Source organism: Ursus arctos, unplaced genomic scaffold (genome assembly GCF_023065955.2).
Source record: "Ursus arctos isolate Adak ecotype North America unplaced genomic scaffold, UrsArc2.0 scaffold_20, whole genome shotgun sequence".
Classification (NCBI taxonomy): domain Eukaryota; kingdom Metazoa; phylum Chordata; class Mammalia; order Carnivora; family Ursidae; genus Ursus; species Ursus arctos.
In genome coordinates this window covers 40,521,280-40,548,880 of record NW_026622875.1, presented here as the reverse complement: position 1 = coordinate 40,548,880, position 27,601 = coordinate 40,521,280, and the positions used below count along the sequence as shown (strand labels likewise).

Below are 27,601 nucleotides of genomic sequence, written 5' to 3'. Positions count from 1 at the left end.
TGGGCCTGGCGGGAGGCCTCTGACAAATGTAAACAGTTCAGGGAAGGGAACTGTGCAACCCAGACGCATATCTTTAGTTTCTCACCTCAGTGAAAATCAGCCCAGAGAATGCATAAAACTAGCTTTTGTTTTGAATGCTGGGGAGGAAAGCGGGAAAGGAAATCCTACGTAAGAGCTGCCACAGAAGGCCTTCAAAAGGTGGGTGCTGCCGTGCCGTCCACAGCACCCTCCGCAGAAGGCGGGCACGCATCCTCCAGATTTATTCTATTCCTTCCTCAAGGACCTTGGGAATACAGTACACTCGGGGGAACAGAAGATCAAGATGTGCGGCCGTTCGGGCTGTAATTAAATTTAATAGGCAGTTTATCCAGTTTGTAGGAAGATGACACGGAAGAGAGGGACAGCGAGGCGAGCTTACGGCGGGAAATCATTTTACAATGGAGTATCCATCTGGAAAAAAAGACATTGGCCCGACCCAGCGAGTGTGAACGAGACCTCCATCAGCATCGTATGAGCTTACTTCATCACACACTGGGCTGCGGGAGGGAAGCCTGTCGTACCTTCTATTAAAAATAATGCACAGCCGTCTTAATGGCATGTAAATCTAACTCACTATTATGCAAACCGAAGGGAAGAGGCAGTTAATAAAACACAAAATAACCTGGTGTTTTATTATACTGGTTGCTCGATTCATAGGCATGAGGCTGAAAATGGCTTATATATTATCTGCCAGCTGCAGCAAACGGAGAGCTCTGCTTGTTTGGGTCTGGAATGAAGGCGGTTACGGGGCGCACTGAGGGAAGTGTGGGTGTTCGGCAGCACTTCTGAAACTGGGGGAGGAGGAGAGTGAGAGGCTGGGGTCGGGGGGCGGGGAGGCCCTGGCAGGAGGCCGAGGAGCAGCCCCCACAGGGGAGGGGAGCCCCTCTCCAGGCAGGTGCCCCGCTCTGCCTTCCCACAGTGCTGCAAGGAGGGGAGCCCTGTGGAGGGCGCCACCCCGGGGCCATCTTTTGCAGCAGCACAGCCCAACCCCACTAAGAAATCCAATTATATGGCCATTTTTGTGACGCAAAGGGGATCCCTTTTCTGATTGCTGTTACTTCTAGAACAAGATCCATAAATGGAGACGGAATCATGAGTGACTCTGAAGTTCCTGTTTGTGGCAGCCACTGGATACTGCGGTGGTTGATACAGGGCTGCCCGTGGCTCCCTTTCCGTAACGAGGAAACGCAAACTCTTCCCAACAATAGTTAAGCTTCCCAGGGAATGCTGGGCGCATCTGCGGGGTGCCTTCTTCCCTTGACCACTGGACAGGCTGATGCCCTTTCGAGTTGTGTTTGCAGCCGGCTCTTGTCATCACATTCCATGTCTCCGTGGCACATATGTCTCGGGCCTCAACCCCCGGGGGCACGCCCCCTTTTGAGGGCTTCACAACCAGCTCCCTCTAATCCTCGCGGCACCCTCCGTCGGTAGGGGCTGCTCTCGCCCCACCTGGCTGGGGTGGAGGCTGAGGCCCAGAGAGGTTAAGTCACTCGTGCAAGACGCTCAGCCGTTGGGTGGAGGGCACGGGATCCACATCAGGCAACGTGGCGGCAGTATCCGCGCTCTGCGCCATTACACCCGATCACCCACCCTCTCGCTCCTGGGTCATCTCGTGTTCTGCTTCCTCCTGAACTTTCTGTCTTCTAGAGCCTGCGATTGCATTTGTGATCTCCCTCCTGGCTGGCAATGCTGGATGCTTCCAGGAGGTGGCTAAAAGATCCCCGGCATCATTATGAAGAGAATATTATGTGCCAGGCCAGCATCTCTCTGTGGTCAACAGACATGTATCTAGGCACTAGATAACATGGTCTTTGGAATGTACAAGCTGGGGTCCGTCCACCAGTGGGAGGAGGGAGGCATGGGGGCCCCCAGCACACTTTCAGCATTCTCTGTAGAACCCGAGGCACCCAGCAGGTGGGGAAGGGCAGCCGGGCAGCCATCCTGCAACTATGGTTGGAAAGACAGGCACTGTCTTCAAGGCATGGAGCAGCCCATGGGTGGAGAGGGCTCCGAGGAATGGGCCATGGGCAATGGGAAGGGGGAAGTAACAACGGTCTCAAAGGACCTCCCCAAGAGTTTCCAGGAAGTCTGGCTAGAAGCAAGCACAATATCCCTGAAGGTAATGTTTTAGGGGTGCTCCTGTACCCCCATTGCCTCAGATTCTGGGACCAACACATGAGACTGGAAGGGTCCCTCTGGACAGCTGCAGCTCTTTCATGGCTGGTGATCTCAGAGATTCAGGAACGCTGGCAGAGTGCAGGGGTACAGCCTTTGGAATATACCAGCTGCAGGGTGTAATCAGTCTTCCAGAGGATGTCTAGGAGATGTTAGATTTTGGGGTGGTCTCAGCTGCTCTGAAAGGCCACCAATGGCTTCTGGAACTCCAGGGGCACATCTAAGAATGAAGCAAAGCTCTGCCCTGCTTACCTGCCAAAGCCTCTGGCCAGGCACAGAGCAGCCGGGGCTCACCCTCTTGGCACTCTCCTGTCTAGAAACCTCACTTGGCTCTCTGTGGCTACTGTTCACATACCTATCCCAGCTCACAAAGTCCCCGCCAGCTAGCCCTGACCTGTCTCCTTGGGCTCTTTGTCCAGTCCCTCTTCTGCCAAACTCCATGGCATGCTCATGCTATTCCCTTGACCAAAAGTGTCTTTTCCTTTTTCCACCACCCAATAAGATCCGGGGAACGTAGCACAGTGCCTAGAGGGCATTTTTCACTAAAAGCCAAAGACTTGTTATGTGTACTGCCAGAGGCTCCTCTAAAACCTCACATATCATGTGACAACATTTGATTTTCAGCCAGACTTCACGAAAGAGCTGCAAGCACGGAAGGGTAAATGTCCGTGCACGCCAATTCCGTGCTCAGCAGGTGTTATGGGTTGAACCATGTACCTCTCCCCCCACTGCCACCGCCCAAGATATATTGAGGTCCTAATCCCCAGTAACCTCAGAACGTGACCCCATTTGGAAATGGGGACCTCAACCTAAAATGAGGTCATTAGGCAGGACTCGTCCTACTATGACTGGTGCCCTCATAAAGGGAAATCTGGACAGAGACAGACGTGCGTGGAGAGAGGATGGCACAGAAACACACAGGAGACGGCCATGGGAAGACAGAGGATCGGAGTGATGCTTCCACAAGCCGAGGAGAGCCAAGCACTTGCCAACCTCAGAAGCTAGAAGAGCCAAGGAAGGATTCTCCCCTAGAGCCGCGTGAGAGAGCACGGCCCTACTGACATCTTAATGTTGGGCTTCCGGCCCCGTGAGACAATAAACTGCTGTTGACTGAAGCCACCCGGTCTGCTGTACTTTGTTATGGCAGCCCTAGCAGACGAATGCAGCAGGGATACGGTACATGTGTGCTGGAAATCGAGAGAACGGTCTACGTGATACAGGCAGGGCAGGTATGTTTACTGGCAGGAAACAGGCTCACAGAAGATAAGAACCGGTTCAAGGTCAGCCAACTGGGAGGCGGCAGAATGGAGATTAGAACTCGGGCCTCGTGACGGTCCCCCAGCTCCCCCCACCCCACCAGGTGCATCTCTCCTGGGAGGCCGACCTCCTGAGTGTCAGGTTCTGATTCTCTGGCTGATGCCAGTGTTCGTTTTCTAGAATGAAAGCCAAGCCCGCAACGGTCAGAACTGCCCACAATATCCTTCCTTTTCTAAAGCACTAGTTTCCTGGAAAGTCTTTTGGAGGTTTAATGATTCTGTTGGTGGTCATTTTTCTGAGTAGATTAAAAGCTCCTTAAATCTCCAGAGCTCAACTTCACGAGCCCCTCGGAGGGCAGCTTCTGTCCCATCAAGCTCTGCAAGGTGACGAACAGCCACGCAAGGCAGAGCGGCGGGCGTGGGAGCAGGCAGCCCAGCCTGGGGTCGCGCTGCCTGGGGACTTGCCTCGCTGGCCCACCTGCCACTTCACTTTTCCAGAACCTGTGTGCATGGCTGGAGAACACAACAGTGTTCATAACGCAACTGAGGGGAGACCTGCCCATTTTGTACATCTCCCCGCCAGAAACTGTACAAGGAGCTCTGACACCGTCGTTTCACTTAACCTCCCCAGAAACCCCAAGACGTGGGTGCCACGCAAACCCCATGATACAGAGGAGGGGGCCAAGGCTCCTATGACAAGTCCAAGGTCATGCGATCTTAAGTAGCACAGGCAAGATTTGACCCTAGGTTTATGCACCCCGAAAACCCAAAAGACGCAGTTGCTGGGGTGGGACGTCCGGAAGCAGAGTAAATATCCTCGGAGCTGGGACGCTGCTTCCTCTGGTCTTGGAGACTCATCTGTCAACAGCCGCCGCCTTGCTTTCCACTTTCCCTGTGGAATCCCCCTTCCACGTGTCCTGGTTTGTGGAGGGTGGTCACTGGTTAGGAACCTTCCCAAAGAGTCCAGGTCTGAAGTTTGGAGGGGAGCGCCCTGCCCAGGCCTGGGGGTGGAGGGTAGTGCGGTATACGTTCCTGCCTCCCCACGCAGTCCTGCTGTCTCCGTGGGCCAGGCCATGTGTCCCAAATATACCCTAACTAGAAAAGAAAAGGGAAGTACTCTTTCAAAAGTCTGTAGGTGGGCGGCTAGCTGCCTTTTTAATTCCTCTCTGCCCACTTATTCCAAAGGCATCTGACAGGGAGGCCAGGCCAGTGAAGATGGCAGGAAGTTTCCTTGCAAGGAAGCAACTGCCTGTCTAAAAAAAGCTCTCTTTATAAAAAAAAAAAAAAAAAAAAAAAATGCTCAACTCGGAACTAAGAGCTTGCCGAGAATGTGTTATGGCTGCTGTTATTTATTTATACCCCCACCTACTTCCAGAAAGGATTTGAAGCTGCTTACAATAAAAACTGAGCTAGATCTGTATACAAAGTAGAAATAAAGAAGAGAGTCGGATGAGAGACTGTATCAGAGCCGCCCTGATCCCACAAATGGGCAGTGTGCTTCTGGAAGGAGGTTGGCTGCCCTGTAGCTAAGGACGATCCTCTGGGGAGGGAAGCTGTATTTCCGTGTTCCTTGTGGGATCAAAAGAGGTGCAGAAAGGGGCGCCTGGGTGGTGCAGTCTGTTAAGTGTCTGACTCTTGGTTTCGGCTCAAGCCGTGATCTCATGGGCCGCGAGTTCGAGCCCTGCATCAGGCTCCATGCTCAGAACGAAGTCTGCTGGAGATTCTCTACCTCTGCTCCCCCCCCCCAATGTGCTCTCTCTCTCTCTCAAATAAATAAATCTTTTTTTTTTTTTTTTTTTTTAAAGGGAGGTGCAGAAAGGGAAAAGGTCCCAGGAAGCACTGGAGGAGGGGTGGGCAGGAGGTTTAGGAAGGGAAGGCAGCCAGTAAAGACCATCCCTGTGGGCCCCTGGCTCCTCTTGCTGGGGACCTCTGGGAAATGGTTGGGAGAAGGTAACCTCCCCAGGGGTAAGGAAGCTGGGGCATTCATCCACCAGCTTCTTTTTTTCTTGGGTGGGGGCTCCCCCAGGAGTGTCAGTGCCTCACACGTGAGCCCAGCAGATCTGGTAGCCAGCGAAAGCCCTCAGGCCAGGTCCCTGGGCCTTGCAGCATGAGCCATGGGACCTGGGGCGCAAGGGAAGGCGGCAGAGGCCCCGGTGAGGCTGGCCAGATTCTGTGGCTGCCTTTTGGGATGGGAGGGAGCTGTGTTGACTAACAGTGGGCAGGCTGTCCTGAAGGAGCGTTTTGGTCCCAGGCCCTGTAGGAAGCCAGCCCACACCAGGGCGTGCGTTCCAGGTGGAGGCAATGCTATGCCTTGGGTTTGCCCAGCCCTACCCTGGAGTAGAGTGGTCCATTTCATCTGGTTATCAGGTGAGTCAGGGCCTGGCGGACTGCCTCGGTCACACTAAGAAAGCCCCACCTGAGGAAGACCGGAGGAGACCCCTGATACTGTAGCAAATGTGTCTCACCTCATCACCTGGCTCCAAAGCTTCCACTTCCAGGAAGCCCTCCTGGCTCTGACTGTTCTCTTTTACTCTGCCTTTTCTGGAGCTAACGGTTTGATTTAGTCCTGGATAACAGCCACCCCCTCTTAACCAGATGCCCAATGGCTCCTGCTTCCATTCAGCCTTGTTAACCACACCCTTGAGGTAGCCTGGGTATGGTGTGGCTAAAAGGGCTGTCCCTGGACTCAGTCCGTTCATGTTCAAGTTCCACTTATTGGCTATGAGACATGGGGCACATTATTTGGACTTTCCACACCCCAGTTTACTCATCTGTAATATGGAAGCAACGATACCCACTTTATCATGTCCTGCAAGGAGTCAAAGAATGAATATTTAGAGTACTTAGTATAGTCCCTGGTACATAGTAAATGCTCAGTAAATACTAGCTGTAATAATAGTGGTGATGACAATAACAAAGACTCCTGATTACAAAACATCTCTTGCTCTCCATTATTTACAGATTAAAATACAAATTCCTCAGTCAGAGTTCAAGACTCTGCAAGGCTATTTCTTTCTTTCTTTTTTTTTTTTTAAGATTTATTTTAGAAAGAGTGCGTGCAGGGGGAGGGGCAGAGGGAAAGGGAGAGAGAGAGAGAGGATCTCAAGCAGACACTCCCCCCACCCCCCAGCATTCACGTCCACTGAGTGGAGAGCCTGATGAGGGGCTCGATCTCATGACCCTAAAATCATGAGCTAAAATCAAGAGTCAGACGCTTAACTGACTGAGCCACCCAGGCGCCCCTGCAAAGCTATTTCTGCTTCCCACTCATTCCCAACACAGTCCAACCATCTCCCTCACTTCCTTCTGTCCTTTCCCCTGGGCCCATATGGCCTCAGTTGATTTCTTGATTTCTTAGGTCAGGACGCACGTGCCTGGATACTTAGCCCCAAACAGTGAACAGCTGGCAATCAGAAATATTTCTACAAAGAATAAATGATATGCTGCTCGGCACTTGTTATTAGTCATCTAAGTTCTCCGTAGTGTCTGATGCGCCTGACACGGGGCCTGGCCCCCGGAGTGTCAGTTCACACCCAGTGAGTGGATGCGTGGTACACGGTGCGCCGGCCACACCACTGTCGTGAAGGTGTGTCCAGCTCCCATCACAGAAGCTTCTCATGAATTCATTTTTCTAACCATTTTATCTCATCCCCATTCTACAGATGGGAAAAAGGGAGGCTGGGCAAGTTAATACCTTGCGCACAGTCACCGGGCTGACGGTGGCGGAGCAGGACGTAAGCCACATTCCTCTGCTTCTAGCGCCCTTGCTCTTGATAAAAGGCATCACCCTCCACCGCCTCTTGGTTCATGGGCCTGCTTTACCTCCTGGGTTACAACAAAAGCTCCTTTATGGTGTCCAGCCTTGTCCTGCTCTGTGTCTGCTCGGGGCTAGCGGTTACCAAGCTCAGTGGGGGCCTGTCCGTTGAATCAAGCCCTCACCTCAGCCTGGCAGAGTAGGTCAACAGCATGGGCGGGTGAAGCACACCGATTGTCTCTCCTTCTCCTTGACACCAAGGGCCTGGCTGGGCCCCAGAAGGTCATCCTGGACCTGGCTACTCCAAGTCCAGGTCACGGCGCCTGCTCTGTGGAGCACGGTCTGCAGCCCGGCCGCAGCAGCATCTCCCATAAGCTTGTTAGAAATGTGCCCACCACCCCTGGCCCCCATCCCCACCCCCGCCGAGGCTGCTGTGTCAGAGCCTGCAGCTCCCCATGACTGCCAGGTGCCTCCGAAGTGAGCACACAGAAGTCTGCGGAGCCCTGCTCTAGGTTCTTCCTCTGCGTCCCGAGCTGGCCTTCGGCTCGGCACGGTTAGCTCTGCTGCCCCCCACCACGCAGCCTCTGCACCCCGGCAGCTCGGGCTCACCTGAGATGCCACCCCAGCAGGTTCTAGTGCCAATCCACATGGCAAACTCTCTGCACCTGCTCCCAGTTACCGGTCCCATTTTACAGAAAAAGCCGTGGCAGCAACACCCAAATGCATGACGGTGAGCCCCCCCAGCAGCTTCCCAGCCCTGGTGCTCCCTGTCCTCATTCTTTTGGCATCAACATTTCATCTCTGGATCTTCAGGAGCTTTCATCCTATTCTTTTTCTGCATGCCAGACACCAAACCAGCAAATGGGATAATCTGGATTATTTTAAAAGTACATTTACCAGCATTTTAGGCAAGCAACGTAAGTTACTTAAGGAGGCCAGAATAGCATTCTAGTTATATTCATTCATTCATTCATTTATTCATTCATTCATTCAACAAATACTTCCTAAGTGCCTACTGTGTGCCGCGCACTGCGAATTGACGTCAACGCACATAATACATGCAAAAACCAGTTTAAAAAATGGAAGTACCTCACGTGTCTCCAGCGACATACCCCAGACCAGTCAACACATGACACCAACCCTTGATCCCACATCTTCTCCCTCCTAGCTTCTCTTTATTTCGACCCATAGTGAAAGCCATTTCTAATGGAGCTCTGGGGAGCACGGTGGGACCTCCCACCTCCCCAGGGAGGAGTCACACCTGGGCTTTTTCCAGGCTTCTCTCAGAGGGCCCCCATAATGTCGGTTGGACCCTACAGCTGGATGGGTGTTTTGAAAACCCTGCCCCGCGCCCCCGCTAGGTCCCTGCTGGGCTCTGTACTCCTGTGACAGCTCACTGGTTTTACATGTCTCCCTCACCAGACTGTATGTCCCTGCGAGCAGCAACCTTGCCTTAGTCACTCATGTCGCCGGTGCCCTGCACACCAGCCTGGCACATAACGAGTGCTCAGTTTGGTTTGTGAGTGGTAGCACGCATGCCTGAATGGGTCAGAGGACACACTCATGCTGCTCAGTGACTTTCCGAAGACTGCCACATGGAGGGGGGTGGCCGCTGTGGTGTCCCACTCAGCCCACACGCATGTCTTGGGCCAAATTTTGGTGGGCGTCCGCTCCGGGTCCAGGGCCAGGAAAGAGGGAAGACGGGAGCAAGCAGGGACGCGAGGGCCCGCAGCCACCCTCCCCGCCGCCTGGGGTGGAAGCGTCTCTTACCGTGGTGTATTTACCCAGCTGGCAGAGGGAGGGGAAGGTTTCCTGGTGGGCTTTGCGGATCTTCTCTGTGAGATCATCCAGCTCCGCCGTCATCTCATAGCTTTCCGTGCATTCCTGCTTCGAAGGCTCCTTCTTCTTCTTGTTCCTATCATTCCTGACAGCTGGAAAGGAGAGAGAAGGCAAATCAGGGGTCACTAATGGCCGGGGCTGCACTGCCTGAGCTGGAAGTTTCCATTTCCTGGTGCTGCCTAGACCCACTTGACACTTGGAACAGGAACAGTGGGAAAAGGTGCCATAAACACAGCTCCCAAGGAGAGAGGTTTGGTGGCCAGAAGGGCCAGGCAGAAAGGAAAGTTTGTCTTTCTGTGCGTGCACCTGCCAACCCACTCTTAAAGAGAGGTGAGGCTCACCCAGAAGGCTGACGGCCTCTCTCTGCTCGGACTTTCTATGTGGACTGGTCCTGCAAGAGAGGATTTTTCCAAGCACATCCCCCTCGTTCCAGAGGAGATGGCCCAGGGACCATTACAAGGGAACCACTTCGGCCTGGGAGACGCGTCATTGAACAAAACCTTTGCTGCATCATAATTCGTGACTCCTGGCTAAGCTTTCTGGGTTTTGCTGCTGTTGTTCAGTTTTCTGAATTAACTGACACTTTTGAAGAGATTCATCCTAAAGGTGATGGGATGATGATTTTTGTCCCTTCATGCTTTTCTGCTTCCTAGACCTTTGGTATTAGTCATATAGTCTTTTATTATTTATACATCTCATATTACACATTATATACATTATATATAAAATATATATGAAATATTATTTATTGTTATAAAAAGTTATTTTAAAATAATAATCTATGCATTATGAGTCCTCGGCCTGAAAAACAATTTGTCTATTCAATATTCACTTATTCATCTGTAGCTGCTCGACTCCGAGTCTCGTCCAGCCCACTGGCCCTGCCGCAGGTGTGTGTCTTTGCCTCGGCTGAGCTTGGCGCTAGACAGAGTCAGGCCCCAGGGCTCAGGGCTGTGGAAGCCCATGCTTCCCCTCACAGCACGGAGCTCTCAGATGACTTCAAACTGAGTGTAATGCAAGGCTCTGGCCCCTAGTGAGGATCTCCTGGGGAAGGAAACTGAAACCCAGAGAGGCCAACAGGTAAAAACTAGACCATGCCAGCCCTTCCGGGGAGTCCACATTCCCCAGGGACCCAGGGGTTGCCAGGCTGGACACCACCTGGCCGTGTATGCCACCACCATGACCTAGGAATCTGTGTTGCAAAATTACCCAGGTCATAATCCGATCTGCCCTAAGAGGATTTGGCCTCATTGCCTCCCTGAGAGCACCCAGGGTGATCTGAGAAGTCGCAGCTCTCTGCGTCTACACTGCGAGGATCCCGAGGCCCTGCATGGGGGAGGAGCTGAGGGCAGAGTAAAAGGCAGGCATGGGGAGGGCAGTAAGGTGCAAGGAAACAGCTGGGAACTCATGGTACTTAACAACCCTAGTGTCTGTATAAGTCACTGACACTGGACTAGGAGGGAGAGCAGTCCTTGAGAATATTCACATTTCTTGAGTATCTTAAGCATTTTACTGGGAACTGTGTCCACAGTATCTCACTTCATCCCCTTATCAGGCAGGTGATTTTAAACTCACTTTACAGATGAACAAACTGAGCATCAGATAGACCAAAGAATGTTTACACAGTTGCCAAATGCTTTCTTCACTTGGACTTACTCATTCCTAAGGGAGCGGCCATGTTTGAGAAGAAAACAATAACTCTCCAGATTAGTTTCTTCCCCCAGGACTCTGCAACGACACTGTTCTTTGGCTCAGAACATTTCCAGATCTAAGGTGAGTGGGTAAAGATAGTGTGAAGTAACTCATCCTCTAATGTATTCCTTTCCAGGGCAGACTGGCCAAGTGCCCAGACCATTCCTAGCAGGTGCAGGACATGGGGTGAAGGGAGCATATGGTCGAAAGCAGTTAGAACGTGAAGAATACAGTCAGCAAAGGGAGACAATGAGAGAGGAAGAGGGGAGCTCACAGCCACAGAGATGCCCCGGCAGCTCTGCTCAAGGACAGAGTCTGGGTCCACGAGGGAAGGCTGTGGCCGGAAGCCTTGTGTGAGAGCACCATGGACTCTCAGCGCACGTTAGCTGCCCCCTCCTTTCCTGGCTCCTGTCCACGACCCTGTTTGTTAGCTAGCACAAAAGTTGTATGTAAGCAGCAAGGGTCCTTCTGAAACAGAGCCCCAAGGAAAACAGTCTGGCAGTTCCTTGAAAAGCTAAACATAGAGTTACCATATGATCCAGCAATCCCATTTCTGGGTCCACCCAAGAGAACAGAAAATAAATGTTCATGCGGAACGCGCTCACCCGTGTTCCCAGCGGCGCTATTCAGAGGAGCCCCGCAGTGGAGACAACCCACATGCCCATCAACTGATGAATGGATACCCAAATGTGGGGCATCCACCCAATGGAACAGTCTTGGCCACACAGGGAGTGAAGTACTACACACATGACAACATGGATGAGCCCGGACAACGTCAGGCTCCGTGAAAAATGCCAGTCACAAAAGGCCCCATACTGTGAGGTTCTATTCGTGAGATGTTCAGAGAAAGCAGATTCATACACAGAAGGAAGATCGGTGGTTGCCAAGGGCTGGGGCGCGTGGAAGATAGGAAGTGACGGCTCACGGGCATGGGGTTTCTTTGTAGGGAGATGAAAATGTTCTGGAATGAGGCAGTGGTAATGGCTGTACAACCTTGTGAACATACTACAAACCACTGAACTGACCACTTTAAAAGGATGAATGTTACGCTATGTGAATTATATCTTAACATCAGAGTAACAAAAACCCAGACCCCTGAGGGAGGTCACAAGCCACTGAACACTAGGAACTGCTCTGACTAGAATCAGAAGCCAAGATGGCACCTTTGACCACTGAACACAGCAGCGGCAGTAATGCTACTTACTGACTGCTTCGCACGGGCCAGCCATCACCATAAGTGACATAAGAATTCTAGTTCCCTAAATTCCACAGTGAACCGGATGAGGGAGGCATTAAAATTCCACTTCTACACTCTCAAAGCTTGAGGCCCAAGATCCCCGTTGGAAAGTGGTCAAGCCAAGACATCAGCGGGATATATGGAAAAGCAGAGGGAGGAACCGCACGCACACACAATTACCCAGAATCCCATCCTCAGGCACGTCTGGAGGACCTGCGCCCGCGCTTCTCAGCGTTCTGCTTCTCCATCCCCCATCCACCCGCAGCCTCCTGGAAAACTCACGTGAGAAAACAGAGCCCCAGGGGTTACCTGCAGGGGACCAGTGTGGGGCAGGGGGTGACACAGGTGCTGCAAACGGGCCGGGGCTCCACCGCTGTCCCAGGGGATTCGGCCCCTCTGGGATGGCAGCAGCATCCTCCCTGAGACACGTGGACGCCCCGCTAGGTGGGAAACAGTGCGTCTATTGTAAGGGCTTCTGCAGGCTGGTCACACGGGAGGGAGAATTTCAGGCCCTCCCACGTGGAAACGGTGGCCCGAACACCGAGGGTCTGTGGGCTTTCCCGTGAGGCCCACGGCTGCAAGTGGCAGCGATGCTTCCGAAAAAGCCGCCTGGTAGCGGCCCCAAACGAGCAGATGGACTCGTTTGTTCCTTCCCTGTCTGTCCATTCACTCGTTCGGATATTTTTTGAGCATCTAGTATGTACCATCTGCTGCAGGGATGAAACAACGCCGAGCCACACAGATGGCTGCCGCCACCACAGAACTCACTCACGGGGACAGACAGGCAGTAATCACATAACAGCAACAGGAGCAGTAATAATACCGGCGTCGTTATTATGCTGTGCGCTGTGACTCACGCTGGAGTGGTGTTCTAATAGCGGAGGTGTTCATTACAGCTACCAGAGCGGCAACAGGGCCCACCCAGAAGCCTTCTCTTCTTATGAGGCCATTCGACAACCTGCGAGGGAAGTGTCCTTATCATGCCCGTTTTGCAGATGAGAACATTAAGGCACAGAGAGCTAAGTCGCCTGCCCGAAGCCGTGCATACCGTAAATGACGTAGTGGGGATCTGAACTCAGAAGACCTGGCACCAGGGCCCTCACTCGGAACCCCTGTGCTCTGTCATAGCACTCACACTCACGGTCCCGCCACACGGTGAGGGCCGAGAAGGATGCCGTATGTGTATGACGGGCGTGTGCGCATAGGGGCAGGGGGTGGGGGGGGCACTGACCCAGGATGCTGGGGAAAGGGGAGGCGAGTTGCGAGGAGGGATAGGAAGGTAGGTGGGGGGCCTGGGGAGCCTGGGCTGTGCAACTGATGCTCAGCCGGCCCCAAAGGGGCGTGTGATGCTGGTGGCTGGCTTCCTCCTCCAGGCGGACGGAGGTGATGCCGGCAGCTAGGCCCACCAACATACCTGTGACGGACCTGGGGGTGGACCAGCTGCTTTCAGGCAGAGTGCATCCCTGGGAAGGCGTGGGCAGTGGGACAGGGGGCACACAGGTCACCTCTGCATCACAGCCCCACTCTAAGGTGGGCGCCAAACACTGTTCCACACAGCCCTCCCCTCCCAGCCCGAATATCTGGAAGGCAAAGGTCATAGTTTGTCTCTCTTTCCCCAGGGCCTAACACAGTGTCTGGCCCACAGTGGGGGCTCAAAGCTGTTTTGTGAAGGACAAGGGGAACACGTGCCTAAGTGTGGAGTTTGGTCAGCCGTCAGGGCCTCTGTGTGCAACACAGAACTCACCTGAGCCTCTTCCTTCCAGAAATTAAAGGCCTCATCACCACCTCCGGGCCGGCAGGGGATTCATGGGCCACTCTCTGCCCCCAGAAGCATGAGCCAGCAGCCTGATCAAGCAGGTGGGGCATCCAAAGGGTCACGGGCATGATTTACACACCTGGGAGAAGCGGGCCTGATGTCGGCAAAGCGCTTCTTGGACGCAAGGTGCTCCATAAAATATCAAGTATTCTGCTTGTGAGGGCCAAGTGCTACAAATCAGATTTGGTGGCATAAAAGTAACATATTTACGATCCACTATCATATTGCAAATGAAATGAATGTAATAAAAGTGTCACTTATACAAATACCTCTGATGTACGGATCTCGACCTATGAATATGAAAACAGACACCCAAGCACTTTTATTTGAATGTCTAATCATGGAAATAAATGAAGTCATGTTCATTTTAATGTGTGCACTTGTGCATGTATCTAGAATATTGATTTCCGCGCACACAATAAAACTGTAATGCAGGAAACATGCAAAAGATGTGGATTTCACTTGGATTCAGGAAGAGATGAAAACAACACTTCACTAAAAATTCCTTGACGTCAAAAAAAAAAAAAAAGAAGGGAGAAGAAGAAGAAAAGGGGAAAAGGGAAATATAATTGACAGTGTTTTTGTCCATAAAGTTCTCTACATTCAGTTTAGCAAAGGAAACATAACGGTCTTTATTCTTGCTCGAATATTAAAGTCTGGAATTCGTTCACCTTGACTCTTCACCTTGCTAACTACGGGAATAATGGGTCACAGTTGGTGATTTGAGCTATCTGGTTGCCCCATGTGGGGGAGAGCCTGTAACTAACACACCAATACCTTCAAAGAAAACCACAAAAATAGAGTTTAATCTTAGTTTAAAAATAATTTTCTGAACTCGTTAGGTCAATGAACTGTAAACGAATGGACTTGAAGCAGGTGAATCTATGATGTACAGAGACATACTTTCCCATAATTTCAGGATCTGGGGGTTGGCGCTCAAGCTCAGAGCACAGCAGGTCCCACAGTAGCGTTGAGTGGAGTTGGGTGAGCGAACACTCCCTCAAGATCAGAATCTCCTTCAAGTTGGAGGCTCCGCCTTGCTCCTAATACAGCACTCGTGTCATCAGTGCTAGCAGACGTTTGAACGCATACACAAAGAAAGGAGGTTAGTGAACGAGGCTGCCGCTAAGGGTCCCGGTCAGTGACCAGACACATGCCTTTCCGAGGTGGCTGAGGGCAGGGCACCATGAGCGTATGTTCCGTGAATGCAGTCCTGTGACTGGACGGCTCCAGAGCGCGGGGCAGCAGCACTGTGGGCAAGGACTTGCAAAGCCGATGTGGCCCCCTCCCCCACAAGTGCAGAGCGTAAGGGATGGCCTAGCTTTCACAGGGCCAGTAACAGAGCAGGGAGCATACTTAGAATTTTTTCAGAATATTAAATGTTCAAGTCATGGGGGAAATAGTCTGGACATAGCATTCTGAGAGTTTAACAAGGATCTACCAGCCTAGCTCAGCTTCTTAGAGTTATTCAAAGCACTTACAGAAAATCCCTGAAATATCAGAATGTACCAAAGCCAAATACCTCTTTCTAGTTACAGTGGTGTATTACACTAACAAAACTTCCAAAACAATTTTAAACACATTTTCCTCTCACTGGCTGCTTTTAGATATGGAGATTTTGGCGCCTCTCAAGTGGAGACCCTTTCCTTTATCTTTTTTTTTTTTTTAAAGATTTTATTTATTTATTCGACAGAGATAGAGACAGCCAGCGAGAGAGGGAACACAAGCAGGGGGAGTGGGAGAGGAAGAAGCAGGCTCCCAGCGGAGGAACCTGATGTGGGGCTCGATCCCATAACGCTGGGATCACGCCCTGAGCCGAACGCAGACGCTTAACCGCTGTGCCACCCAGGAGCCCCTCCTTTCCTTTATCTTTTATTTCCAAATACTTTCTTCTTCCTCTGTCTGGCCTGCCGTGGGCAGCCCTGCTGTGGCTATATTCCTTTCCGGGCAGGCCCCGCGTGGTGGCAAGAGATTTGGAATTTAGAGGGTCTGTTACAAGTGACAGATCCTTTCCTTCGGACAAGAGTCTTATATGAACTATAGGAAACAGCCAAAGTTCAACTCCAGAGATGAGGGACAAGAAAACAATCCTGCATGATGTTTAAAAGCAGCATCTTTGACAACGAGCAGTAGAGAAAGTGCGGCGTGCATCTGAGAAGCCTTCCTTCATCACCAGTGGAACTTTTTCCTACGTTTTCTCCCGCTGCAATGGGCTACTTACTATCAGTGGCGGCTTTCCCTAAATCCTGTCCATGGGAGGCGGATGTGTCCTTGGCTTCGTGCTTGCGGCAGAGCTATCCCACACGATGGGGGCTGAGATGAAGGTCTTAACTTAGAGAAAGGAGAGTTCAGCATCTATTCTCATAAGCCGTATCATGGGCAGCAAGTTCTTTGTTATATCAGGCTGAAGTTCACAGTGTGGAAGTTTGCTGAAGTTCAATGTGCCCTGGTGTATCTGAAAGACCGTGTGGTCATGTTTTTTGTTTTTAACTTCATCAAAATGCAGGCAGTCTCAGATTCAGGAATTTATCATTTTAAAGTCAGGATCCATACATCTAGGGTAAATGACTGAGCAGAGATCCAGGCAGATGGACTGCCTTTCAAAGGAGCATCTGACTGTGGGGTGGGGGATGACAAAAAGAAATTTCCCAGCGGCAGACTGTTCCAGATAAACCTGTATCCTGCTCTGTGTCATATAGATTCTTCATGGCAAGTTACAGGCTTTCAAATATCAAACAACAATCTTTACCACGATAAATTCTAATGGTCAAAATTTTCATCCCTATTGTTCTCTAAACCCAATTAATTTTCAGAAAATGAATTGCAGTTCTCCTTGACATTCTTATATTTTCCCTCTTAAAACGTTTTTTTACAATCGAGATGCGGTACTTTACTTAGCCTGCAGAAAACTCTGAGAAGGAGGCTCAGCGATTCCTCTTGGGGAGGATTCCTCTTGGGGAGGATGACCCTTTGATAAACCCTGTACAACTGGAGGGTCGGGAGGTTCTGGAATGCCTGGAAATGGGGGCCATGTTTGCAAGTGCTTTGACCACGAAGACGGCCCTCATCCTCTGTGTCTCCCTCTTACGCCCCATTTGCACTGACTTTGCAGCTCTTCCCATCAAGAGGTGGAGACCATTCCACAGCCCACGTATCTGGGATGGCTCGTGACTCGCTTTAACCAACAGAACGCAGTGGTAGTAATGTTATACCATTTCCAAGCCTAGACATCAAGAGATCTTTGCACGCTTCTGCCTGTTCCTCTTAGAACCTCATCACTGTGTGTGTGAACAAGTCTGGGCTAACCTGCTGGAAAATGAAAGACCATGCGGAGAAGAGCCCAATCAGTCCAGCTAAGACTGTCTGAGATCAATCTAGAGCCAACCTGCCTGGGAACCTGGGAGAGCATTCAGGCAAGATGAGCAGAATTGCTTACCCAATCTGAAGCTGACCCTAGGCTCATGAGAGAGCCCAGTGAACCCAGAAGTACCACCCAGCTGATCGATAGTTTGGCAAGCAATAATAAATGCTTATTGTTTCAAGCCACTGAGCTTTGGGGTGGTTTGTTATACAGCAATAGCTAACTGACACATTCTGTGTGAAGAGTGTTTCTACAACAACAGCACATGCCCACATGCTCTTTTGCCTCATGGTATCTCTGAATCAATGGTTGCTTTTATTCAGTGGTTAAGGCAAGAAAGAAGACAATTTGTCTTTCCTCCAACTCAAGATTCAAGATCCTACCGACATCTGTTACCACACACAGAAGTTAGGAAATTATTCTCCATGGTCTTAAATAACATGAAAGGTACACTGGACAAGTGGGAAGGACTGGGTTAAAATTTCAGAGGCTTGTATTTAGTTATCATTTACTACCTGTGCAAACTCAGGATAGTCTCTAAATGTCCCCAAGCCTCAGTTTTCTCATCTGAAAAATGGGGACATACATTTTTTCCATCACATAAAGGATTGTTACATATATTCAGATATGTAAATAATTGCAACACATTGTAATATGTACCAAAATAGTAGGAGCCCCACACCAATTACTTATCACCAAACATTTATTGAGTCCTGTAGCTACTGAAGATACTAAGTCAAATAAAGTATGCTTTATTCCTCAAATGAAATGCACGGGATATATAATATTGACTCTGAGGGTTTAATACACATGGAATACCTTGAGATGTGAAATGCTGACACAGCAGCAAAGAAAGAAAAGAGAAAGAAACAGGGAAAATAAGGAAGGAAGGAAATAGAGAAAGGAAGAAAGTAAAGGAGGGAGGGAGGAAAGAATTTTTATCCAAGGCAAGACCAATGCTACAGCCTGGGGCCTGCATAACTGGAGATTAAGGGGAGTATGGAGGATAGGTAAACTAACAGTTTTTAAACTTTCAATGGGTTCATCTTGATGGCAGGACTTTCCATGTGAACTTGACTTAGTAAATGATGTGACCATGTTCAGCTCCCTGGGATCCAACTTTCCAGATATTGCTTGACGCACTTGACGAATCTAGGCCTGCACCATCTGTGTGTCAGTGAGGTGTCCAAAAGAGATAGATAAATGTCTGTATGTTGGCCTGATGTGTGCCAAATACCCTATTTAGGATATTACGGTCGAGAAGTGCCCGCATGTTGTCAAATCAATTTTAGAAACCCAAATCCCCAGAGAAATGGTCTATATGTGAATGTGTGGTTGTATATATTACATAGGTAGTTTAAATGAAAAACTCTCACTTTAAGGCATTTAAATGATTTATTCTAGCCTGTATATCCCTAAGTGATTCTCACTGGTATCCTTGAAGCACTAAGTGTTCTAAGGGTTTTCAGAATAGCCAAATAAGTATACTGTTCAGTAGAGCTTTTATTCTAAATGCAATCTATTAATTTTAATTTTTAGAGAATTGGCAATCCATGTATGAGATATATGCTAGCCTACTATTGGATATAATTAGTCAATTAACCATAACCTCCTTTCCTAATAATTTGAAGTAATTTAAACTTACTGTTAACATCTTAGTTTCCAAAGCTATTTTAAAAGGCATTCTTACAAGGGGTGCGAGGGTTATCACTGAAGTCTCTCTTAACTGCGGGGGTTTTTTTTAACCATCCATCTGTCCGTCCATCCATCTATCCATTCATTTATCCAGGCCATCCGTCCATCCCTTCATCTATCCATTGTCCATCCACTCAGCTGTTCATCTGTCTGTCCACCCATTTATCCATCCTTCCCATTGTTTTCCTCCATCGAACTGTCTATCCATTAATCCATCCATTTATCTGTCCTTTCGTCTATTTATCCACCCACCCATCCATTCGTCTATTAATTTAGTGCCTCATCTGTTCAAATGGTTATGGAGCATTTTTAAGAGATCCACATTCTAGTAAAAGATAGTCACCTAAACAAGTAATTATCATGCAGTGAGCTAGATGCCAGAATATTCATTCGCTGATTGAAGCCACAGGAGTACAAAATCTAAGGTGTATGTTGTGAGATGCTACTTAGATCCACAGATGAGGAAGCTGGTGATTCAGTCTGTGGAAGTCATGAAAAAAGTCACAGGAAAGAGGAATCTTGAGCTAAGTGCCCTATAGGAGTATCCTAGGTCTTATTCATTCTGGCATCCTCAGGGCAGTGTCTTTTCCAAGGATACTCAACAAATATTCCTTAAATGAATAAGGCTTGAAGGGGCAGGAGACACTCAGGATGATGAGAACTGTATGTGAAAGGCCTAAGGATTGGAAACAACATAGTTCTATGAGGGAAGTTAGTTTTCAGATGGCTTTGAAAGGATGGGTCTCAGTGGGGAGGCAAAAAGAGGTGGAAAGAATATTCTGGATGGGGGGACATGAGGAAATGCTTCCAGAAACGTCTGCATCAGGTTTGTAGGAGAGCAGGGTGGGTAGCTAGTGTGCCGCCAGGAAAAAGTGGAGACTGGGGATTGGAGGGAAGGAAAGATTAGATTGGTATAATGAGGAGGGGGCAGAAAAGGGATATGCAGGGACTCACTCCAATGAAGAAATCTGCTGGGCTTGGTGATGGGCTGAATATGGAGGATGAAGATGATGACTTGGAGGTCACAATAATTATTTTAACCCTGGTACTGGGATATTGATGGTATCCCAAATAAAAGTGGGGAGGCTGGTGGGGAATGAGGAATCCAGTTCTGGGCAGGAAGATGATGAGTCTTCTGGGCACGTGAGACAGACACCCAGGTGGCAAGTCCAGAGGTTCTTTGAGAGACAGCACGATGGAGCAGACAGGAGAACGGGAAGTTAGATTATTTAGGAGTTGATATCTGAGAGACGACTGTCCCAAGTCACGAGGGGGATGACCAATGGGAGAGAGACGAAGGAAGAAAGGAGACTTAGGAACCGATCCTAGGGAGTTGCCAGAGGTTGGTGGGAAAGGGAAGAGGACACAAGGACAGAAGCAGATGAAGATTGGGCAGGAAAACGGGGATTGTAACAAATCATAGAAACTGATGGAGAAAAGAATTTGAAGCAGCAGCAGCCTGGCCAAGTGTCCACTGTAGCTGACAGTCAGAAAGAATGAAGAGGAAGCAAAGTTCACTGATTTTGGCAATGGAGAAAGTGGTGACTTTCAAGAGAACATTTCTAGCAGAGCCACGAGGATGATGGAAGCCAGACTGGGGGCGGGGAGGGTTAAGAGGAGGCCAGAAAAAGCCCTTCAAAACTCAACCTAGGAAATACACTTGAGTCCAGGCCCTTGAAAACTCGTTTTTCTATAATCAAACCTGTAAGAGAGGTCAGTAGAACCACCCCTGTTTACAAACATGAAAAGCTGTATGAATTTCCCAGAGAATGTGAAATCGTAGAGGCTCCCTGGAAGGTCAGCATGGAGCAGTGAGATCTTGGGAGATGCAGTCACTTAAGATCTGTCTGTGCAGAGAATGGAAAGCAAGAGGAGGTTTGAACTGAGCAAAGGCTGGAAGATGGGAGGGCTCTACAGGCAGAGGACAGAGCAGCTCTGAAGCTCTGCAAACAGGGCCAGGGCTCAAGGTCAGACTCAGGGCGGACCACAGCTCATGTGATCCTGTGAATCTCGCCAAGGAGACTTGGGTGGCAGGTGCCTTTGGGTCGCTAGTGGCAGTGATATTACCAGAGCTGCCTTTTCGAAAGGTTGCTCTGTTCATGGTGAAGAAATGATTGGGGGTAGAGAGAGCACTGAGGTGGCCGCTAGAAGTTCCAAGTGCAAGAAGACGGATGTCTGAACTGGGGCAGGACTACGGGGAAGGGTCAGGGTAAGAGGTGTGGGGGTGCTGGGCAGTGGGAAGCAGAAAGGGGTGACCCGCTGGTTTCTGGCTTGGAGAACGATGAAGGGACAACGAAGGAGGAACACGATGTATGGAATTCCTGGTGCCTGGGTGCCTTAAATGTCACGTGATGGGGCCAAATTCAAACCCCCGTCTGACTCCGAACTATCTAGTGCTCATAAAATAATTCTTGAATCGGTTTGCTTTTTAAAAAGATTAGTGTGAACAAGAATGTAACAAGGACTATAACTAGGGAATTTTCCTATTTGGCCTGGGCTGCCATGGATGCGATCGAGAGGTCACTCTCAGGCCACATGTGTGACTAAGAGAAAACGTTAGAAATGAAACAGCAGACACAAGCCACAGCCCCCAAGTCAATCTCAGTACGTGAAGTGCCGGCCAGATTGGAGCCAACTTAGCCTTCCCTCGAGTGAACTTATCAGTTTCTCAACATAAATAGATCATCCTAAATTGTCCTCATCCGTGAGGGATTGCTCAAATCCTATTTAGTTCACAAAAATCCTCTTTCTGGCCTACACAACTTTAATTCGCAGGTATTTATTTCTCCAGAGCGTCGTTTGGAAAAGAAAGCAAGCCATCTTCCCCATCCTCTGCGCTGCTTCTAGCCGTGTACTTGGAGGCTTGACATGAGCCGAGAACCGAGGCTCTATTCCCCGGAACGCTTCAGCAGAGGGGTCAAAAAAAATACAAGAAGTCCAAGAAATGACACATGACGTTCCTGCCAGACCTGCACGATTCACTTCCCTCGGCCCCTTCCTTTAACACCCCACCCAGAACACGCTTTTCTCTCCTCTTAATCAAAAAGACATCTGCCCGTGCCTTCTAAGGCAGACACGGACTTCGGGGCTCATAGGGGAGAGGAAAGAAGCGCGTAGAACCGAAAGCGGTGGTGAATTCCTACCTCCCACCAGTGGCCCGCTATTTCTTGCCAATCCATCCGGTGGCGTGTGGCCATCAGTATAAGACAGCGTTTGGGATCTAGCGGGAACACAGCTCACGTCCAAGACACCATGGGAGGACATACGAGGAAGTCCTGGGCTAGAGGCTGTCATTTCTAAATGTGGTCCTTAATTTAAAAATATTTACCAGGAGCCCAAGTGTGTTTCAGGCACCGGTCCAGGCACTGGAGATGTAACGGCGAATAAAGCAATGTTCTCGGGTTCCTGGAGTTCATTTTCTTCTTGGGGAAGGCCACCCATAAACAAATGCATAGACAATATAATGTCAGATAATGACAAGTGTCATGAAGGAGAACCACATACGGGACAGAGAAGGAGCAGGGGGTGTTGTATAAGGAAGGGTGGGCAGGAGAGGCCTCTCTGATGAGTGGGGAGGTAAAGGAGCAGTAAGGTGGGGGGCTGGGGGCACAAAGGATCGCATGTACTGGGGCAAAGAGCTGGTCACAGAAATTAAAACTACAAGCTAGAATAGCTACTGGTTAACCTCCTTGTTCATTCATTCAATAATCTAACTCAAATCTTTATAGGGCACTTACGCCAACCTGAGTTTGGTACTGTGACAGCTGCTGGAGACGTGGATGGTGAGGGAGGCTAGGGGGTGAGGGTCCCTCATTGAGTCCCAGTCTAGACCAAGGGTGGGGGGCAAACTTTTTCCATAAAACACCAGACAGCAAATAGGTAGCAGGCTATGTGGGCCTCAGAGCCTCGGTTGCCAACTACTGTGCCATTGTAGGGTGACAGGAGGCAGGACTGCACGTCAATGAAGAGCATGGCTGCGCTCCAACAGAACTTGCTATTTCCAAAACAAGCTGGAGGCCAGATTTGGATGTAGGATGTTGACTGTAGTTTGTGGTCCTGTACTTTAGAAAATGTCCTTGATTGTTAAGAAGTTGTTTGTGCAGTAAATCCAGATTAGGGAAGAAAGTACATTTAACAAAAAAGAAAACACTTTAATACCCACCTTCTCCCATGTTTGTTTTCTTGGTTTACTTCAGTTATCAGGCAACAGAACAAAAGTGTCAATTGTTCTTTTCTGCCCAGCCACAAACCCGTGCCCCCACAGACATTTTCTTTTCTTTTTTTTTTTTTTAAAGATTTTATTCATTTAGTTGACAGAGACAGCCAGCGAGAGAGGGAACACAAGCAGGGGGAGTGGGAGAGGAAGAAGCAGGCTCATAGCAGAGGAGCCTGATGTGGGGCTCGATCCCAGAACGCCGGGATCACGCCCTAAGCTGAAGGCAGACGGTTAACGACTGTGCCACCCAGGCGCCCCCTCCCCCGCCCCCGCAGACATTTTCTTCTGGGAAGTCCCCTTCCCTTACCCTGATGGTGGCCTGCAGTAATTCCAGACCTCTGGTCCAGAGGTGAGGGAGGCTCACCTAGCCATGTGCGGAATAATGGGTGATCACACCCCGGAGCAGTGAGGGCAACAGAGACTCGGAACACTGGCTTCCACCCAATGGGCAGTGGGGCAGGGAGGGTGGCCAGAGAAAATCTTCCCACAACAAGGAAGATCTGAGCTGAGTGGCAGCTAATTAGGTGAAGAACATTCTAGGCTGAGGGAAAAGCCGAGCAAGATCTTGGGAACAGGAAGAGACCTGGGGACCTGAGGTTGTGGTCGTTGAGAGGTGTTCTGGAGATGTGAGGGACCTTTCAATCCTACCAAGCTTCATAAAAAACTTGGCCTCCCAACCTGCCAGGTTACAGTGACATCCAATGACATTCTCCTCCTCAAATCCTAATTCTTCTTCAATAAGTAAGTACTCATAGTTTCTCTAAAGTCCCTGCTACTGTTCTGGAAGGTGGCTTAGTCAAAAAAGGAACCCCACAAAGAGATGAATCGAGTTCACACAGAGCTTGTGGGAAGATGTAAAGATTCTGGGAATTTTCTAAAGAAAAGTTATCTGCTGCCCTGCCTATCATTCCTCCTGGGATGTTGAAGCGTGCACTTGGGCACCAGAAGCAAAGGTCACTCTCCACCAGGAAGGCTCCTATCCAATGTAGAGTCAGTAAGAGTTCAGACACCCAGAAAAGTCTATAGATTGCAACCAAAAGAGTTCTGTTTTATTTACCCAAGTCTGTCCTGAAAAAAATAATGCAAAAGATAGCAGAAAAATAGCATCTCCTTAGGAGTAAAATTTTAAAATATTTAAGTGCTGTTGCTTTTCATGTGTTTCAGAAAATTCATCAAGTGAATTATATTTTGCACATCTTCCATTGTAAGGTTTCTGTTTTTACACTGTAAAGCTTTAAAACACTAAATTGTACCTTAAAGGGTCCATCATTAACTTCTCCTGTCTTGACAAATGACATACGTATTTATATTTAAGCACATCTATTATGGAAAATTTCAAACATACTGAAAGTAAAGAAAATAATCTATGTAATGAGCCCCCATCCATTCAAAGCCCAGCGTCAATTATTAATTTATGGCCCATCATCTTTCCTCTCCACTCCCATTCCTTCCTCTAGATTATTTTGAAGCAAACCCTTGCCATTGAATGTTTTCATCTGTACATATTTCAAACTCCTTTCTTTCATATATATATATATATATATATATATATATATATATATATATATATATTTTATTTTATTTTTTTTGAGAGAGAGAGAGAGAGAGGTTGGGGAGAGGGGCAGAGGGAGAGAGAGAATCTTATGCAGGCTCCACGCCCAATGCAGAGCCCAACACGGGGCTCAATCTTACGACCCTGAGATCATGACATGAGCTGAAATCAGGAGTCGGGACTTAACCAACTGAACCACCCAGGTGCCCCACTTTCGTAACTTTTTATCACACCCTTGCTTTACTCTAGGGAAGAGGGTGAGATATTGTCTTCTTCGAGGAGATTTTAGTAGGCAGAAAAATTAAAGTGAGAACTGATTGTCTAAAAACACAGGAGGACAAACCAGAATGAAAGAGACAGTGGAGGCGCCCACTTGACCTTGATGTACTCCGAGCAGAGGCAGCTGTGCTGGAAACATCCAGAACATAAGCAGAGAACAAGTTGTCCTACGCAGCCACTGACATGAGGATGTTCCCCTCTTCTTTACCAAGTCTCTTCCACTTAAGAACCGAGTCACTTTTCAACAAGAGCTGGCCGCCCCTGCCCCCAGCCCCCTCTCCCTGCTTAGCCGCTTTCATTATCTTGAGAAACATGTGGCATAACTTTGCCCGCATTTAAGGTTGGCCAGACCTTAAGCTGGAAAGGAATGCTGGACTCTAAAATAATATTTTTCTCATTAATGCCACTGAATCCTCTGCCCAGCCTGTTCCCCCACTTACCTCGTGATCTTTTGACTGAATTCAGGAAATTGCACAATGAATGGTTGGTCAGCTCCAGGAACTGCCATTTTCAATCACGTAGATTGTTTTTGCTACCAGGTATCTTAACTGCAGAGGGGCTCGTGGCCACCTATGATTATCAGCTTCACCTTCTTGTCCCAGAGCTCTCGCCAATGTCCACATTTACTTAGAAAGAGGGGAAGGTCAGTGGGTTATGGGACTTCCGGATGTGTCCAGACTTTACAAAATAGCAAGAATTATGAAGCACGGTTATTAAAAGGTGCCTTGAGCAGACTAACTTCAAAAAGAGGAATGCTGGTGGATGTGGGCTGGGTTGTCTTCTCTGAGAACTACTGTGGACTCCCAGGTTGATAAAAGGGAGATGGAAGGTTTGATCAAGAAACCTAAGAAACAGTCCATCAAGACACCTTCATCCTGGGAGCCCTGCAAGGCCAACCTGGCAGCCTACTGAAAGGATTCCCGCCTCTGGAAACCCTAGCCCTCTCTCACTCTTCATGGGTCACCAAGTTCATGCCCAAGCCCTTCCCTATCGAGCAGATGCAGAAGACTCAGATCCCTAGCCCCAGTCCTGGCCTTTCTCCTAAGCATCAGGTGTGCGTATGTGACTTCTCACTACGTATCTCCTGGCCCCTCACTTTGTCTCCTGAACGGACTCTTTGGCTGTCCTACCTAACCCCTCCTCCACTGACTCTGCCTTCTCTATGACCATGACCACAGCCCATCCAGGGGCCCATCCAGTGAGAGAGGCAGGCCATCCTTCTCTCCTCCTCATCCTATGTGTCTACTGAGGTCCACTTAGTCTATCTGCTGCCGCCCAAGTCCATTCTCTCTCTGAATGATGCTTCGCAGACATCAGCTCATCTGTAAGCAGCAGGAAAATACAATGCAATCAGAAGTAAAAGTACAAATAGTACTGTTAGAGCTAAAACAGGCTGTTTCCATGGATGTATCCTTACTCTCTCTTGTGGGGCCCCAATAACGTCTTGTGAACTCAGATGACCTTCAGTCCTTACCACAATGACATCGCTTAAAGCTTCTCCTTCCCATTCTGAGTACCCTGCTCAGGTTTTGTCCTGAAAGCCTTTAAAAATGATTTTTCTCATTAATTTTATAGGCTATCTCCTTCTCAACCCCTTAGGAGAGACAGACACACAGACATACACACACACACACCCTTTCCTTGAGGCTCCAGGAAATTTCCAGATGGTAAGCCAGCATCAAGAACTGCCATTTTCGGGGTGCCTGGGTGGCTCAGTTGATTGAGCATCTACCTTTGGCTTGGGTCATGGTTTTGGGGTCCTAGGACCAAGCCCTACATTGGGCTCCCTGCTTGCGCTCTCTCTCTCAAATAAATAAAATCTTAAAAAAAAAAAAAAAAAGAACTGCCATTTTCAACAGTGTAGAGAGTTTTACTGCCAGTGTAGACAGCTTAACTGCAAGGGTGTCTTCACTCTCTCCACCTCCATTTATTTAAGCAGCAAGTACTTCCAGATGAGAGAGTACTTCCTCCTTATCCTTGAAATGTTTCCAAATATCAGGAAATGCTATTGAACCTGTATTCTGAATGGAAACCAGTTGGGAGGGACCTCAGTGATCTTCTAGTTACGGGTATCACAAGTGACCACAACTGTGATGGCTCCATTACAGTGGTCACGAGAGCTGGGTTTTAATCTCAGCTCCGTTGCTCAGTAGTTGTGTGAATTTGGGCAGCTGATCTGGCCTCTCTCAATGTTTGCTGCCATGACCATTAAAAAATGATAATAACCTAACAGAAGTGCTGAAAAGATCTAGTGCCCAAGAAATGTGAGCAAACTTTTCTTTTTTTTTGATTTTAACCTCTCAAACCGGTGAGAGCAATTATCTTCTCCCCATATCAGGTTTTCTCTACCCTCCGAATTTCCAGCGTGTTCAATTATACCTCATAGCAGATAGCTGGGTATCTCCTGCCGTCCTAGGCATCCTGGCTTGGATAATGTGCAGTTCTAGATCAACTAACTCTTAAATTCAGGTGCTCAGAACACAAACCACGCATGTCCCATGATGTGCTCTGACCAGCCACAAATACAGATGGTTTTGGTGGTCTGCCATGATCTGATTAACCAAGGATCTTCAGAAGGAAGACACGTTCCTCCCGAGTTAGATCACAGCCAGGCTTGGCCATCGGTCCTCACCTCCGGTTTCAACACCAACCTGTCCCTCCACCACTGACCTGGCTGAATCTGAATCAGG

General features: G+C 49.1%; 1 protein-coding gene across 1 annotated transcript in view; it reads right to left on the bottom strand.

Moving 5' to 3' along the window:
* RARB (retinoic acid receptor beta) overlaps window positions 1-27,601 on the bottom strand; it is a 162,751-nt gene that overhangs the window by 18,367 nt on the left and 116,783 nt on the right. The window contains exon 4 of the mRNA XM_026496896.4: window positions 8,995-9,155. Within this exon, the coding sequence (XP_026352681.1) occupies window positions 8,995-9,155 (161 nt within the window). The remainder of the gene's footprint in view (window positions 1-8,994; window positions 9,156-27,601) is intronic.